Below are 16,837 nucleotides of genomic sequence, written 5' to 3'. Positions count from 1 at the left end.
CAAAAATGACAAAAATGACAAAAATGACAAAAAATGACAAAAATGACAAAAATTTTTGTCATTTATGTCATTTATGTCATTTATGTCATTTTTGTCATTTTTGTCATTTTTGTCATTTTTGTCATTTTTGTCATTTTTGTCATTTTTGTCATTTTTGTCATTTTTGTCATTTTTGTCATTTTTGTCATTTTTGTCATTTTTGTCATTTTTGTCATTTTTATCATTTTTGTCATTTTTGTCATTTTTGTCATTTTTGTCATTTTTGTCATTTTTGTCATTTTTGTCATTTTTGTCATTTCTGTAATTTTAGTCATTTTTTGTCATTTTTGTCATTTTTGTCATTTTTGTCATTTTTGTCATTTTTGTCATTTTTGTCATTTTTGTCATTTTTGTCATTTTTGTCATTTTTGTCATTTTTGTCATTTTTGTCATTTTTGTCATTTTTGTCATTTTTGTCATTTTTGTCATTTTTGTCATTTTTGTCATTTTTGTCATTTTTGTCATTTTTGTCATTTTTTGTCATTTTTGTCATTTTTGTCATTTTTGTCATTTTTGTCATTTTTGTCATTTTTGTCATTTTTGTCATTTTTGTCATTTTTGTCATTTTTGTCATTTTTGTCATTTTTGTCATTTATGTCATTTTTGTCATTTTTGTCATTTTTGTCATTTTTGTCATTTTTGTCATTTTTGTCATTTTTGTCATTTTTGTCATTTTTGTCATTTTTGTCATTTTTGTCATTTTTGTCATTTTTGTCATTTTTGTCATTTTTGTCATTTTTGTCATTTTTGTCATTTTTGTCATTTTTGTCATTTTTGTAATTTTTGTCATTTTTGTCATTTTTGTCATTTTTGTCATTTTTGTCATTTTTGTCATTTTTGTCATTTTTGTCATTTTTGTCATTTTTGTCATTTTTGTCATTTTTGTCATTTTTGTCATTTTTGTCATTTCTGTAATTTTAGTCATTTTTGTCATTTTTGTCATTTTTGTCATTTTTGTCATTTTTGTCATTTTTGTCATTTTTGTCATTTTTGTCATTTTTGTCATTTATGTCATTTATGTCATTTATGTCATTTTTGTCATTTTTGTCATTTTTGACATTTTTGTCATTTTTGTCATTTTTGTCATTTTTGTCATTTTTGTCATTTTTGTCATTTTTGTCATTTTTGTCATTTTTGTCATTTTTGTCATTTTTGTCATTTTTGTCATTTTTGTCATTTTTGTCAGTTTTGTCATTTTTGTCATTTTTGTCATTTTTGTCATTTTTGTCATTTTCGTCATTTTCGGTTTGTTTTGCCATTTTTGGTATTTTTGTCATTTTTGTCACTTTTGTGATTTTTGCCATTTTTTTCGTTTTTGTCATTTTTGACATTTTTGTCATTTTTGTCATTTTTGTCATTTTTGTCATTTTTGTCATTTTTGTCATTTTTGTCATTTTTGTCATTTTTGTCATTTTTGTCATTTTTGTCATTTTTGTCATTTTTGTCATTTTTGTCATTTTTGTCATTTTTGGTCATTTTTGTCATTTTTGTCATTTTTGTCATTTTTGTCATTTTTGTCATTTTTGTCATTTTTGTCATTTTTGTCATTTTTGTCATTTTTGTCATTTTTGTCATTTTTGTCATTTTTGTCATTTTTGTCATTTTTGTCATTTTTGTCATTTTTGTCATTTTTGTCATTTTTGTCATTTTTGTCATTTTTGTCATTTTTGTCATTTTCGTCATTTTCGTTTTTTTTTGCCATTTTTGCCATTTTTGTCATTTTTGTCATTTTTGTGATTTTTGCCATTTTTTTCGTTTTTGTCATTTTTGTCATTTTTGTCATTTTTGTCATTTTTGTCATTTTTTGTCTTTTTTGTCTTTTTTGTCATTTTTGTCATTTTTGTCATTTTTGTCATTTTTGTCATTTTCGTCATTTTTGTCATTTTTGTCATTTTTGTCATTTTTGTCATTTTTGTCATTTTTGTCATTTTTGTCATTTTTGTCATTTTCGTCATTTTCGTTTTTTTTGCCATTTTTGGCATTTTTGTCATTTTTGTCATTTTTGTGATTTTTGCCATTTTTTTCGTTTTTGTCATTTTTGACATTTTTGTCATTTTTGTCATTTTTGTCATTTTTGTCATTTTTGTCATTTTTGTCATTTTTGTCATTTTCGTGTTTTCGTCATTTTCGTTATTTTTTTCATTTTATGTTGTTCTCGTTGTTTTGTCCTTTCCGTTGTTTTTGTAATTTTAGTTTTTTTTTGTTATTTTTGTAATTTTTTGTAACTTTTGTAATTTTTGTCATTTTGGTTGTTTTTTTATTTTTTGTCATTTTTGTATTTTTTGTCATTTTTGTTATTTTTGTAATTATTGTTATTTTTGCAAATTTTGGAATTTTTGTTATTTTTGTAATTTTTGTAATTTTTAATTTTTGTAATTTTTGTAATTTTTGAAATTTTTGTAATTTTTGTAATTTTTGTAATTTTTGTAATTTTTGTAATTTTTGTAATTTTTGTAATTTTTGTAATTTTTGTAATTTTTGTAATTTTTGTAATTTTTGTAATTTTTGTAATTTTTGTAATTTTTGTAATTTTTGTAATTTTTGTAATTTTTGTAATTTTTGTAATTTTTGTAATTTTTGTAATTTTTGTAATTTTTGTAATTTTTGTAATTTTTGTAATTTTTGTAATTTTTGTAATTTTTGTAATTTTTGTAATTTTTGTAATTTTTGTAATTTTTGTAATTTTTGTAATTTTTGTATTTTTTGCAATTTTTTAATTTTTGTAAGTTTTGTAATTTTTGTTATTTTTCTTTTTTTTTGTTTTTTTTTTTGTTTTTTTTGTCATTATTGCAATTTTTGTAATCTTTTTTTTGTCATTTTTGTATATTTTTTCTTTCTTGCCATTTTTTGTTTTTTTTTTGTCATTTTGATTCAATTGTTTAAATCCGGATCCGCTGATTTATTACATAAAAAAACACAATCGCTTCGCCCAAGATAAAACGGATAACGAAAACTCCAGACGGAGTCATGGTGTCTGGCAAGGATAATTTCGTGGAATAGTTGTTTTTTTGCTGGCCTATCTGAGGACAGAAACAGTCCCATCCGTTTTCCCCTTCGAAAGCGAAGGCGGATCATTATTGGCGATCTACTGTGAAAGGGAAAGTTTTCTCGGCGGAGCAAAAAAAACTGGACAGGACGATAATCCTTAGAGCTGATCCACTTTATGCGAAGATGACTCGAAAAAAATGAAAATTGAACGTGTTTTAACCGATATTGTTCAGCACATCAAATCTTAGGAAATTTTTAGTACCTAATCTTAATATTCAGAGCAGCTCAAAGCAAAGTTCCATTCGGAATAGAGCTATCTCCAGCTCAATGGCCGGTGGTCACAAGCCAGGGCCGTCGGATGGTTGATGATAATTTTCTGTTGGCACGGAAAAGTGTCCTGTGGTTGGTCGTTGTCTGACTTAAAGTTGTCCAACAAATTCGATAAAAAAAAAGGAGCGCGCAGGGAAATGCATAAGTAAACATAAACACAGAAGAAAAACAGGAAAAGCGTCAACGGGCCAGGCAGCCTAGGGCTTTATTGGGACGATAAACATGCTATCATGTCGGGCAAATTACGGTAATAAATTTCCGCGAATTCCTCTTCCTAACCCTCCTGGTCCCGTCAATATAGAAAAGTGTCCTTCGTTTGAAAACTTTAATTCAATCGTACGGTAGCAAGGAGATTGTAAAACTATTGAAAGTGACTCGGGAAATTAAAGCACCGATTTGAAGTTTACATACAGGGTGTTCAACAGATTCGAATACACTATTTTGTCTTGATTAGGCAAGTGGACAGCGTCCCTACGGGTCCTTTCACAGTAAGTGTCCATCTATAATTACTCATTTTAGTGGTTTGTGCCAACGTAAGAACTTTTAACTACACAGTTACACTTTTAACTAATACGTCGTGTGTTATTTGTGTAGTCATCTATAATTAGCCTATACATTTTTAGTTTGACTCTTTGTTATGTTTATGACCCCTTTCGGGGTACCCAAAAATTGCCATAGCGGACGGTATTTCACGTCCTCAAGGCGGGGTATTGGTTATAGTTTTCAACTAGCAATAATCGCACCTCAGTAGAACTTCATTGGTTACGATATCGCCACTGCGCAAAGCTAACGATACCGGGGCTGGATGCCGAGCCCTACGTTTGGCAGCTCTACTGTGCTAGCGATTGATGTGTGTGCAGGGATCCCTAAACCTAAACCGAAAGACGACGAATACAAAAGGGAGCCGGTTTTTTGCAACGGTCGGTTTGCTTTGATCCGATGAACCCAGGTAGGTAGCAGCCGGCCGAGGTCCAGCCAGATTTACCAACCCCTGCTAGATGAACGAAGAAAGGACTACCATCTGCATACCTGGCGAAATTTACTGTGAAAACGTTCCGATAGGAATTTTCGATGGCCGCGAAATGAATGTCCTGTCCTAGACAATGAAAATTTGCAAAAATCTTACTAGAATTTGTCCTCCTGAAATATTGATAACAGAATGTATTCATCCCTATGAATCTTACAGGAGTTAAAATTCAACCGTTACTGACCCTCGATTCAAAACTGCCATCGAAAAAGCAATTAGATTATGTCGACATTAACAAAAACTGTGGTAATTATTTACATTGAGAAACCTATCATTGTTTGGATTTTGCCTTCCTTTTCTATATTTGACAGATACCTTTTTAAAAGAACTCAATTTTTTTATTTGATTATCCTTTAACGGACTTCACTTACCCCTTTTTTATTCGACTATCAACAACTTCAATTTGAATATAAAATCCTGAAACTAGAACCTGATTGTTGAGAAATGTTGCTGGATATAAAGCTCATTCACAGGGCATTAAATTTTCCGTAGAGCGAAGTAATTTATTAATTCATATTCAGGATTCCGATTCTGTTGGTTGGCCCAAAATAACTGATCTGTGCTAAATTTCTGCACAATCGAGCCTCAAAACAATCAAGCTTTCGATTTTTTTACCTTTAAAAATCACCTAAGCGCAAGGGGAGGGAGGGGTGTTGGGGTTTCTTGGGAATCGAGGAAATTGAAAATTCTGTTTTGAAGCCGCATGACTCAAAAATGCATCATGAAGGATCGAGATTAGGTGTTACTACAGCGAAATTTGATTGTTAATGAGGTCCAAACTTAATTTTTCACTAGAATTGTCTTTTCAATTTCACCGTTGTGGACCTAAATGAAAAAATGCGGCAGCTTGTGATAAAATCACAGAGCCCTCAGGCCCATAGGCCCATAGGTCAAAATTTCTCACCCCGGGGGGAAAGCTAGGTACCGTAAAACGGGGTAAAATTGATCGCCGGGGTTACTTTGATCAACATGAAATTTTTCCTCATAATCATCAATAATTAAGTCTAAAGTTTAAATATTTCAAAACTTTTTTTTACGTTTAAAAACCTTTAAGTTGAGTTTCAAATGGGAACAACTTGGTTTGTTTTTGAAAATTTCAAATGTAAGTAAAAATGTAATTTCAAAATCTTGCAATATATATTTTTTCGAAGGCTCGCAAACAAACACCCTTCCTGTTGATACCAAAGCGTTTAGAAGCAGCAGATTGATTTATGTGAAGGTTCAATTTTTTTCCTCAGTGAATGTACAGTTTAAGTGTAGTTTTTTTTTTGTATTTTGAAGTAAATTTTGGATGTTAAAAAAATAGGGACATTTTCTAAGAGTAAGCCAGCTTAGGACAAAAGGCTAGAAACCCTACCAAATGGTAAAATTTGTAGGAAAAAAAAATAAAGGGGAATAATGCGAGGGCCTAGGGAATTGAATGAAGGCAAAATTTCATTGTTTATCGTAGTTAAAATTTTAGAAGTAATGTTTAAAAATTTAGCCCCTAAAACTATGCAGCATCATTGTCCATCTTTCGATTTTAATTGCTGTTCGGCCTGAACACATTAAGGATCACGATGTTGTTGTTTTTTTTTTGGACCGCGAAGAAATCTAAACCTAGAAACACTGAAATTCAGCATTGTATATCTCAGAATTCACTGGACCAAAAGTTATAAATTTAGTATCTTTGAGTCACCGAAAGTGTTGTGTTCAATTGTGTTGTGAGTTTCATTATTAATTTTATATCATTTGAGTTTTTTTCGAACTGCCTTAGCTATTGATAAACTAGCATTTGTAAACATTATGAAGGTGTTTTGTATCCTTTATGATCAAGAAAACTCGTTAAAACCGTCAAAATAGAGACTGATCAATGTTGATGTTGATTTATATTTACAATGTGTTTTAGGCGTTTTAAATAAATCATTAAAAAAATCTTCTGTTATAGGAGAATGTAATAGTGTAGTTGTATTCGTTGGCAATTTTACAATGAATTTAATCGAACTTTGAGTAGTTAAAAAGTTTATTGTTTTATGTAAATCAAAAAAGGGAAAAGGAAAATTATTGCTAGTAAATACCCCGTTCGGTTTAGGCAAAACGTCCGAACACTTTGTGTGGCCAAAATTAAACGGTTTTTTACTCAACTTTTTTTTTAACTTGTTACTAAAATGAACTATGTTTGTACATAGTTATTGTCATTAACGTCATTTTTCGTCAATTTTTGACATTTTTTTGTAATTTTTTGTTTTTTTATCATGTTTGAGACACTATTTTAGCAAGGAATATTTAAAGAAGGTAGTGCCAAGGCAGGCCTGCTCTAGTAATGGTACAGACTGAGACGCCACAATCACGAAAAATTTGTTAATTTACTAAGAAAATTTTCTTTTTCGATGATAATTCGAAGAATTTGCAGGAAATTTTCCACTTTGAAAACATGCTATTGTAGAAGGATTCTTGCTCTTCAAGATGAGTACAAAAAAAGTTTCATTTTCAAAAATTTTTTTTATAAAATAGATTATCGAAGTTCTAAAAAATGGTGGATTTTCACCACTGAAATTTGCAAAACTTGAAAATTAGTTTCAAGTCTACCATGAAAATGTTCAAGTCAGTGCATTTTAAGCTCCTCATTACAATAAAGTGATCAAAAAACAATTTTTTATACAAAAACAGAATCTTTTATTGGCATTTTAGTAAACTGAGTTAACAATCATGAATTAATGTTAATTGTTCTACATAGGAATTGTATATGGTAAACTGGTTGGATTAAAATCATAACAATCAGTTGAGCACTCAATATCTACCAGCTAGACCTTTTTGAAGTTGATATTTTCTTCATTTTTGTACGTTTTAGCTTCAAGGCGACATTGCATTCATTAATAAATTAAGCAAAAACCATAATGCAATCTTCAAATGACCAAAAAACTCCATTACATAGTCAAAGAGAGGCCCTACAACAAAATAGAAATGAAATTGGAATTCGATTTCGTTTTAAAACGTGTTTTTCTTTGAAATTCCCTCCATCCTCACATAAATTTTCGATACAATCGTTTTTGTGACGTCACAAAAAAAAATCCAATATGGCTCTCGACACTACCTTATTTAAATATTCCTTGCTCTTTTAGCACTATTTTTATTGTTTTGTCTGTTGGATGTTTTTGTCATATTTGTAAAAAAGTCATTTTTCATCATTTTTTTAAAGTTTTTTTTTGTAATTTTTAGTCTTTTGTTTGTATTTGTTTTTAATTTTAACGAAATATCTAGTATTTCTGCCGTTTCTGAGTACTTTATGCAATTTATTTATTTTTTTTTGTTTCGATTATAGTCGTTTTACCATCTTTATGGCATTCGCGACTTTATCAACGTTGCAGTTGGCGGATCGTTATTGAAAAACTTATCCGGTACAACTGTGTTCGATGTTTACTCTTGGGCTCGAACTCGCAGACATCGGCTCAGGAGACAACAGACTTGCCAACTGAGCTATATCACAAGCCCATTATGCAATTTATATTATTTTTGTTATAAATGGCAAATTTTTATCAATATTAAAGAACGCTGTTTTTTTTCAATGCAACTTAAGCTTTTTTTTAATTCTTTGATAACTTTTGCTATATCAACCATTGGTATAAAAATCTTATAAATTGTTTGTTGAATTTAAAATGATAATTAAAAAAAATATAAAAAAAATTAGTTTAGGGAATTTAGTACCAGAAGCCATCCCAACTGAAAATTCTAAATATAAAAGCAAAACATGACAACATTATCAATATTATGAATTGAGCTTCAAATCAGCTTATGGTTTTTGCATTCTGATCTTGAATATGCTTCAAATATTCAAAAAAATATACAAGTTTAGAATTTTTAGCATTGATTTCATGACCAACTTAAAACCTTTAAGTTTTTTTAAAGAATATAAAGCGGAAAGCGAAGTATGAGATATCTCGTAATTGGCCCTCAAAAATGATTGTGAATTCTTGAAATGAATTTGAAACAGAATTCAGACTGATTCTTAACTCTTGAAATCTAAATCTTAATTTGAAACTTGATTTTTTTGTTTATAAAATGATATAGTTTATGCAAAGCAAAGTCAAAATAGGGTGTGTTTTTTTAAGAAGAATTTGTTTCCGACAAAAATTGTGTTTAGGATCCTATATGTGTTTGTGTTGGTGTTTTTCATCGCTGTTGTCTTGATGTCACACTTAGAAGAATAATTGAAAATAAACAATAAAAAAAATAATTTTTTGCATTGTTAAACTTGAAATGTATGGTCGAAAACTTTGAATTGCAATATGCATTCACGGTATCGTAGACCATAAAAATATTGATTAAACCATGTAAACTATTTGTGGTCTGTGAAAATGGAATTCATTGTGTTTTCACGGTGAAATTGCTGACTGGACACTCGATTTCGTTTGTTGTATAATTTTTCCAACAGTATGCAATGTCGATTCCAGAGTGCGCATCGATCGATTTGAAGAAATGCTATCCCAGTTAGAAAACGCCACCCAACTTTAAAAAAAATACAGACAATTTCTACGATAAAATCGGGCTAGACAGGTACAATTTTCCTATAGGGCATTTTTTTTTGCAAATTTTGCAGATTCGCCACCTACCGTCGGTATTACGAACCTGCTAAATTTGACCAAAAAAATAGCCACAAAATTGTCGAATTTTTGTTCTGAGTGTCATGTTAGTGTGATCAGTGGTGAAATCCTATTCGGGATGTCCTCCAAAATTTAAATGAAATGTAAAAATCGAGTTAAAGGAGCATTGTTAATCGCAAATTCTCCTAGTTTTTAAAGAAATAAATGTTATAAAGCATCAATTTTAATAACATAACATTTGTTTCAAATTTAAACTCGAAACAATAAAAAAAATAAATCAAATCTTTGTTTTATCTCGAACCTACTTTAAATTATAATCTTGTATGTGTTATAAAAATCATGAGTTTTAACTGATAACTTTTGAAAAACTACTTACATAAATTATCCACTTTCCAGAAGACCGTAGGAAATTTTGACTGGATATAGAACTTTTCTATATTTTATTTTTTTCCAATTCTGCTAAATTTTATAGAAATTTCAAAGAAGATTTAATCCAAAAGGAATTTTTGATAGCTACTTTTAAAATCATTAGTAAAATTGTCAAACAATCTTGAACATTGTGTGATTAAATCATATCTTTGATATCAAATTCCCACGGACTTTCTTCAACGATTTCAGAAATAGTAGCAATGTTATCTACTCAAATTTCTAAAAATTGAAGAATTTCATTTTTTAATACATTGAATTTCTGAAACTAGAATATCTAGGCTAGATCTGAATCCTTGATTGAAAGAAAATTCAAGATATGTTTTTTGTTTCCACAAATATTTGATTGTTTACCAGTTAAGCTATTTTTTTTTAAAGATGGATGTTATCAAAAACCAATCAATTTTAAAATTTCCATACTCCACATCACCAAAACTAGTGGTGATAAACAAAATCTGACAAATAATCTAAATTCAAGACGCCAAAATCTTCTAGAATCAAGTGAAAGTAAAATAGGTTAGTTTCGACCATAAAGAGCAGACTATACAAAGTACAGTTGTCATAAAAGTTTTAGAAATCCGCAAAAACAAGAGTTTTTGTCACGAAAATATCTGGCTTTCTCACCACACAAGGAGATTCTTGACAACCGTGGTATTTTTTACAAAATAACCGGCAAATGCAAACTTTAAACTAACATTCTTGACAGTATCTTCATACTGTATTTTAGGGTAAAAGCAACGGTTTTTGACATTCCAAATGAAGGATAATGAAGGATTTTGAAAGAAAGTGTAATCTTCCCGGAAATACATAAATTTTGAATATCTGAAAAATAGACAGTATAGTACTCTGCCTCACGCTGCCTAAATTTTTCATGTCCGATCACAAGAATAGGAGGAATATAATGAAAAGAAAATGTCCTATTTCGAAATACACTAAGCTTAAGATCTGATGAAACTGCAGATTCAATTTAGAGAATAGTCTCTCTCAAAACTTTTCAAAAAATTTCAGCGAGTTTACTTATTAGTGATTTTATCGCCAACCCTTTATTCCTTCAACTAAGTTGTGTTTTTTTCATGTCTATATGTTTTAACAGTCCAAAACAGCTGCTGGCATATCAGAATTATCCTCAATCTAACCTATTCAACGAGAACCGGATTGAGCAATTTTCATTCTTTTTACTGGAATCTCTATAAATTGTAACCATCACAAGTTCTGAACTATACATTATAAGTAATGACAAGAAACTGAGTCTTCGAAAAATAGTTTGGCTCATTCATTTGTTAAAAAAATAACAGATAAAATGCGAGATTTCATTGGAAGAAAAACCATAGCCTTGTGACAGTTTTGCCTTGAAACTTGTATCCATACTCGTCCAGATTCTATGCAAAAAGAGTCACACAACAATGAATTGTATGGGTACAACTTTCAGCTTATCTGTAATGTAACTTTTTTGGCAGATTACATTATAGATTAATCAACTTACTACGTTTTTTCACATGGGACAATCCAGCTTGGAGTGGCAGTAAATGCCTTGAAACTACTAACTAAGATGCACTCAATCTTGGCTTCCTGTTCCAGATCTTGACCTTTCTCTGTTCCAAAAATTGGTTCTCATTAAAAATACCAAAAACGATGGTTTGTAAACCGGAGAAATAAAATAAATTACTCAGTTTGATGTACAGGGCTTGATAATCCTGCATTTTGACTTGCCATCCAAGGTTTCCCAGTATTTAAGAAAATCTCTTCTGGACTTTTCCAAATCTATTAACGTGAACGTTGTAGTACGGTTTTCAAACGATGGCGGCGTGAATGTGTAGCTAGTACAACATAAACTGAAACCGTAACATAAGGGGCATCGAATTCGATACAAACCCTACTGACCACACATCTCGTTATATCTCGAATCCAAGATCCTCTACCGAGTTATTTTTGGTAAAAACGAAGCTTTTTTTAAGGCAATGCTTGTGTACTACATTCGTTATTTTCCGAGGTAATGGAATAAAGCTGCAATTTTCAAAAAACCAATTCGCAGTTTAACTCGTTCAGAAACAGAGATGAAATTAAGGGGTCCCAAGTTACTTCCTTGAGGCACACGACGTTTAACTGATAATGCTCCAAATCTATTCCTTAGTATCTCTCAATAAAAATTAATTAATTTCAAAAAGTTTTGATCAGTATCCTCGAAAAATGAAGCTGAAGATGCTTTATTAACATCCGGTCAGTTTAATGCGTTTTTTAGTCATTTCGCAACAAAACAAAAATTCCCAATTTCCTCCCTCTCCAATCACTAATGAATCTTGAAAAATCGTTACGCAAAAATCTGTAGGAGAAATTTTAATTTGTATTTTGTTCATTTCTGATGACTCGTGATCAATAGTCGCACCCTTATGACAGTACTCAACGACCTATCAACAATATACAAAGTGATTCATTTGACTGTTTGTTTTTCATAGAAAATTGTAGAAGCCATTTTCTTATCTGTTATAGCCGATCAACCGGGTTCTGATCATAAGCGCAACAGCACTGGCACAATTAATGATCATAATATTTTAAACAAATTCTTCCCGGATAGAATTCGGATTGTGTTTTCAATATAATTAAGATTAGATTTAATCGGGCGGCATCTTTTAATTCGTCATTATGACTAAGTATGTATTCGATTGCGAGATTTAAATAGGTAAACCATTTCATGATTCGTACTCACCGTCGTCAGGTCCGTGTCCGGATTGTACGGGATCGAGGCGGCCCGGGATCGCAACCAGGTGAATGGATTCCAGAAGGGCGACGACTCACTGCTGCTAGCGCTGGCCGTCGACGCGGTCGGATTGATACCCAGGAACGATGCCGTCACTTCCGCCTCGGTTGGCGGAATATGTCCGGCCACTCCGGCAGCCCCGGATTCGGTATTGCTGCTGCTGGCCAGATCCAGATAGTTCTGAGCCGTGGCTGCCGTCGCCACCAGATGGTTGATAATATTATCAAAGATGCTGTCGGATGCTGCAGCCACTTCCGGACAGCGACCACCTGCCAGAATGTGAACGAAGAGCACCAAAAGAGTGGACAGAAGTAGGCCAGCACCGGTACCGCCCCGTAGTCTTCTGGCTTTGACCAAGGTCATGGCAACTGATGTGTTCCTCCTGCTTGCTTCCAGCTGTGCCCCGGGGACCGGTTTGTTTTCGGTTAATTTGCTATTCACTTTCTTCTTGTCGGTTCACAGATACACACACTGAAGGTTTTTTTTTTTAATTTTAGGTTTGTCTTTCTGTTCCCCACTTTCCGGTGATTTTTGTGCAAGGTTAATTGTATTCAACTTTCCTGAAGGTATTATTTATACCTGTGAGAAGGAAAATGAGATTACGCATAATTAGTTTACACTTTGTAAAGCTTGCAACATCAGTTCGTTCGCAACGGACGTTTTACTAGGAGTCCTAGGAAAACAAACGAGGATCGTGTTCATTTGTCACACTGAATCAAACGTGTATGGAATACAAGAAAATAAACAAATCGGCGGTGAAACGGTATGGTTTATGATCTGCGTTTTTGTCTGGTCTCCAGTAACGGGAATCTTCCTACATTTCGGCAAACAGATGAAGGTGCTGAGCGAGTTACCTTCCCAGTTTAAGCTTCGCGCGTATTTTAAATTCAAAGACAATATTTCGTCACGTGGGTCATATTCAATGGTTTAACTACATGTGGGTCAATCCACTATTTGGAAGCCCGGATAAATAATACCGACAACTGGAGCATCACGCAAGACTTTTTAACTTCAACGGCTTCTAAAAACTTAATGTCCACAGAAAATCATACCGCTTTTAGATCACAAGTTTCAAGGTTAGTGGCACATAAAATTGACGTATTCACAGGAATTATTGGTTTGACCTGTTACTTTTAAATTTACAAAAACATGCGATTTTAACTCTACTAAGAAAAGGTTTCAAACAAACTTTGTTTTTAGCTTAGCTTAGCTTGATTCTACTCACATCCCCCTTCAACCGTAAACCCGAAATACATGGTTATAGAAAATATAACATTAATTATTTCACTTCGAGTTCCACGATCGCTGGCGTGGCTCAGTAGAACAAGTTCCACATCGCCAATGGTTGCGGGTGATTGACCGAGGCCATCAATTTTGTACAAAGGCTAGTCCCAAGAACCGACTAGAAGCTCATTCTCAGTGTACAAAACTGATGCTCTCTCTTGAACATCAATAATGGCGCCGGCTACTTCCTAGTAGTCAAAAAATGGTTAGAAAAAATAGAGAAAGGGATGAAAGATCTATTTTGTGCCTTAAGACCGAGGTTACCTCTGCATCCTAGTAAAATAATTTTGGTTGGAGTTGAGATGAAAGGGATTAATTGGGAGACACGTTTGACTAGTGTTACGGTGAATCATGATAAACTTTTTTCGCGTAATTTTTTGCCCCTTTCCATAATTTATTACACAAAATTTCGAGAAATTATATAAACGCCATATTTCCTATGGCAATTGCATAAATAAACATAAAATGATAAATCGTGGAGAAACACTCATTAAATTACAAATCATCAATTAAATTCCAAATCAATAAATTTATAAAATAAACACAAAAGATCTTTTTTTACTCTACATCACCTCGCGATAAAACGGCATATTACTAGTTTTTCGAGTAGGAACCAAAGAATAACGTGTTTGCAAAATCGATAAAAAAAAACTACCGATCAGTTAAGGGATTTTTGATGACCAACGAACAACAATTGAATATTACCTAAGCAACCAAAAGTCACATATTTACTTGAATGAAGGCTTTGAAAGTTATTTATTGGCTGACAAAGAGAATCAACTGCTTAATTCTCTTGAGTGAATTTATGTACCCATTAATGAACATGAAACTTCCAAAAGTGATTAATATGTACGTTGTATGTGACTTATTTAGCCCAATTCTCATAAGTGAACTACATAAATGTACACATTAATGAACGTGAAAGTTGCAAAAGAATTTATATGTACGTTGTACGGAACTTAAGTTGCATAAAAGGCACAAAAGTGCTAAAAACGGGATTTACAAAGTCACAAAAAGTGCATTAAGGTGCTTTTAAAATCAAATCATCATTTCGAGTTTAAGTTTCAGTTAGAAAAACATATAGGCGTGGTTTTGTGGTAGCGAGTTCGATTCTCACCACGAGGGTCGGGGTTTGATTTCCAAGCCGGGCAAGTTTTTTTTCAATAAGTAATTTGGTACTTGAGTGACCATTTTGATTCATATGTAGGAAATGAAGGAAATGTAGAAGCAATTGAGCAATGGCACCATGTACTGAACAGAGTAAATTATCAATAGAAAGTGATATGAACCGATACCAAGGGTGCAGTTGAGATAGAGAGGGATTTTTTGCTCATTTTACGATTTTTTAGAAGCTGAATTAAAAGGCCGCTGGAAACTGAATAGAAGATCATTAAGATTTGTTTTGGAACTTGAAAGTATCTATAAGAAGTAAGAACTTAAACATTTAGCTGCATAGAACGTACTTCATATCAATGATGGTGCTGAGTAAGCATTTTTGTACATGTTTTATGGGACTTTTGATTGCTTGGGTTAGCATAAGTTTTTGAACAAATGGTGTTTGATTTTTAATAGGTTTTGCTAAGATATTCGGAAATCTCAAATACGTTTCACTAGATTGGAGCCAACTGCTGGTTTCGCCCATATGAAATGTTACGCGAGTTGTTTTCTTTGACATGAGGTTTGAAAGCTCTACACGCTGGTGGTGACATCTCTCTGTAAATAGCTTAATCCATCGATCCATTATGCTTATCTGTCTATCTTCTGTATATATCTATAGAAAAATGAATTCTGTCTGTCTGTTCTCTATAGACTCGGAAACTACCAAACCGATTTGCGTGAAACTTGGCAAGAGGGGTCTTGGAGGGCCTGTAAAGGTTCCTATGATATTTCCCCAATTTATGGAAGGGGTGAGGGGGCCTATTAAACAAAAGAAACATGTTCGAGTAACTCGAGAACCGATCATGCAAATGGAACCAAATTCGGTATGGGAGTGTATTTGGTTACGAGAAATGTTCCTTAAATGGTTTGGTACTCCTCCTTCCTTCTAATGAGGAAATAGGAAGCGGGGAGGGGTCTCCCATACAATTTTTCGCACAATTCGAGAACTAATGAAGCAAACGGAACCAAATTTGGCATGCATGGGTAGGACAAATATTTTAAAGATGCTGTGAGACTTCTCCCTCCTTCCATTGTAGATATGGATAAGGAAGAGGGACCTCCCATACATGTTTTTTTTTGTAAAATTCGAGAACTGATCAAGCAAATTGAACCAAATTTGATATGGGTAGTTATTTGGGAACGCGAAATGTTTCTATGGTAATTTGGAACTCCATCCTCTTCGATTGAGAGATACAAAGTGGGGAGGAGCCTTCCATACAATTTAATGCATTATTCGATAACCAATCATGAACCAATGAATCCAAATTTCATATAGGAAGATATAAGGCTACGAGTCAAGCGTTTACGATGTTTGAGGCCCATCTGTTCTTCCACTGGGGAGATAAGAAGAGGGTGGGGGTCTCCTTCATAAAACCCTGAGAGGTTTTTTAAAGATTCAAGACCTCTCCTCCTTTCAGAGGGGTAACGAGAAGAAGGAAGTATGTATAGCTCGAACACTTATCAAACAAATTGCGCCATATATGAAATGTATCCCGAGCAACCAAAAGTCCCTCAAAACAGGTACAGAAACGCCTCCTCAGCCCCATCATTGATATAAAGTACGTTCTATGATGCTCAATATTTAAGTTCTTATTGATACTTACAAGTTCCATAACAAATCTGAATGATCAGCTTCTAGCGGCCTTAAAAAAAATCGTTAAATGAGCAAAAAATCTCTCTCTATCTACACCCTTGGCATCGGTTCATATCACCTTCTTTTGATTATTTACTATGTTATGTACATGGTGCCGCCATGATGTCACGCACCGAATTCCAAACTCGACAAATTGCTCAGTTGCTTTTTTCCTACATTTCCTACATATATCGCATCAGAATGATCACTCAATTACCAAATTACTTATTGAACAAAAACTTGCCCGCCTTGGGGATCGTACCCTGACCATTGTGGGGAGAATCGAACACGCTATCACAAGACCATGCCTAAAAATAATTCACATACAACGTACATATTAATCACTTTTGCAACTTTCAAGTTCAGTAATGAGTAAATAAAGTTCATACAAAATGTATTTAAAAGTATTGTTTCGTGAAAACATTACTTTGTGATCTTTAATCATTAAAACTCTAAAGATTTTTGAAATGTGATGTGAGGCAAAGGATGGCAAAGATTCAAAGAGTTTTCAAAAAGGCAAAAATCATAGAAAAAAATTTAGAAAAATTTGTGATTAAATATTATAACATAATTCATTTTTATTTTAAGTTGCATTCCGTTTTCAACCTTTTAAGCAC

At 32.5% G+C, this 16,837-nt stretch overlaps 1 protein-coding gene and 1 non-coding gene across 4 annotated transcripts in view; both read right to left on the bottom strand.

The window, feature by feature from the left end:
- LOC129742931 (lipase 3-like) overlaps positions 1 to 16,837 on the bottom strand; it is a 41,650-nt gene that overhangs the window by 12,450 nt on the left and 12,363 nt on the right. For all 3 annotated transcript variants that reach the window (XM_055734883.1, XM_055734870.1, XM_055734877.1), the window contains exon 2: positions 12,095 to 12,724. In XM_055734883.1, the coding sequence (XP_055590858.1) occupies positions 12,095 to 12,508 (414 nt within the window). In that variant the 5' untranslated portion in view covers positions 12,509 to 12,724. The remainder of the gene's footprint in view (positions 1 to 12,094; positions 12,725 to 16,837) is intronic.
- LOC129740739 (U4 spliceosomal RNA) lies at positions 4,005 to 4,145 on the bottom strand. Its single transcript, XR_008736360.1, has one exon. It is a non-coding gene; the product is annotated as a U4 spliceosomal RNA (small nuclear RNA).

This window comes from Uranotaenia lowii, chromosome 1 (assembly GCF_029784155.1).
Source record: "Uranotaenia lowii strain MFRU-FL chromosome 1, ASM2978415v1, whole genome shotgun sequence".
Taxonomy (NCBI): Eukaryota; Metazoa; Arthropoda; class Insecta; order Diptera; family Culicidae; genus Uranotaenia; species Uranotaenia lowii.
This window is presented reverse-complemented; position numbering and strand designations above follow the sequence as displayed.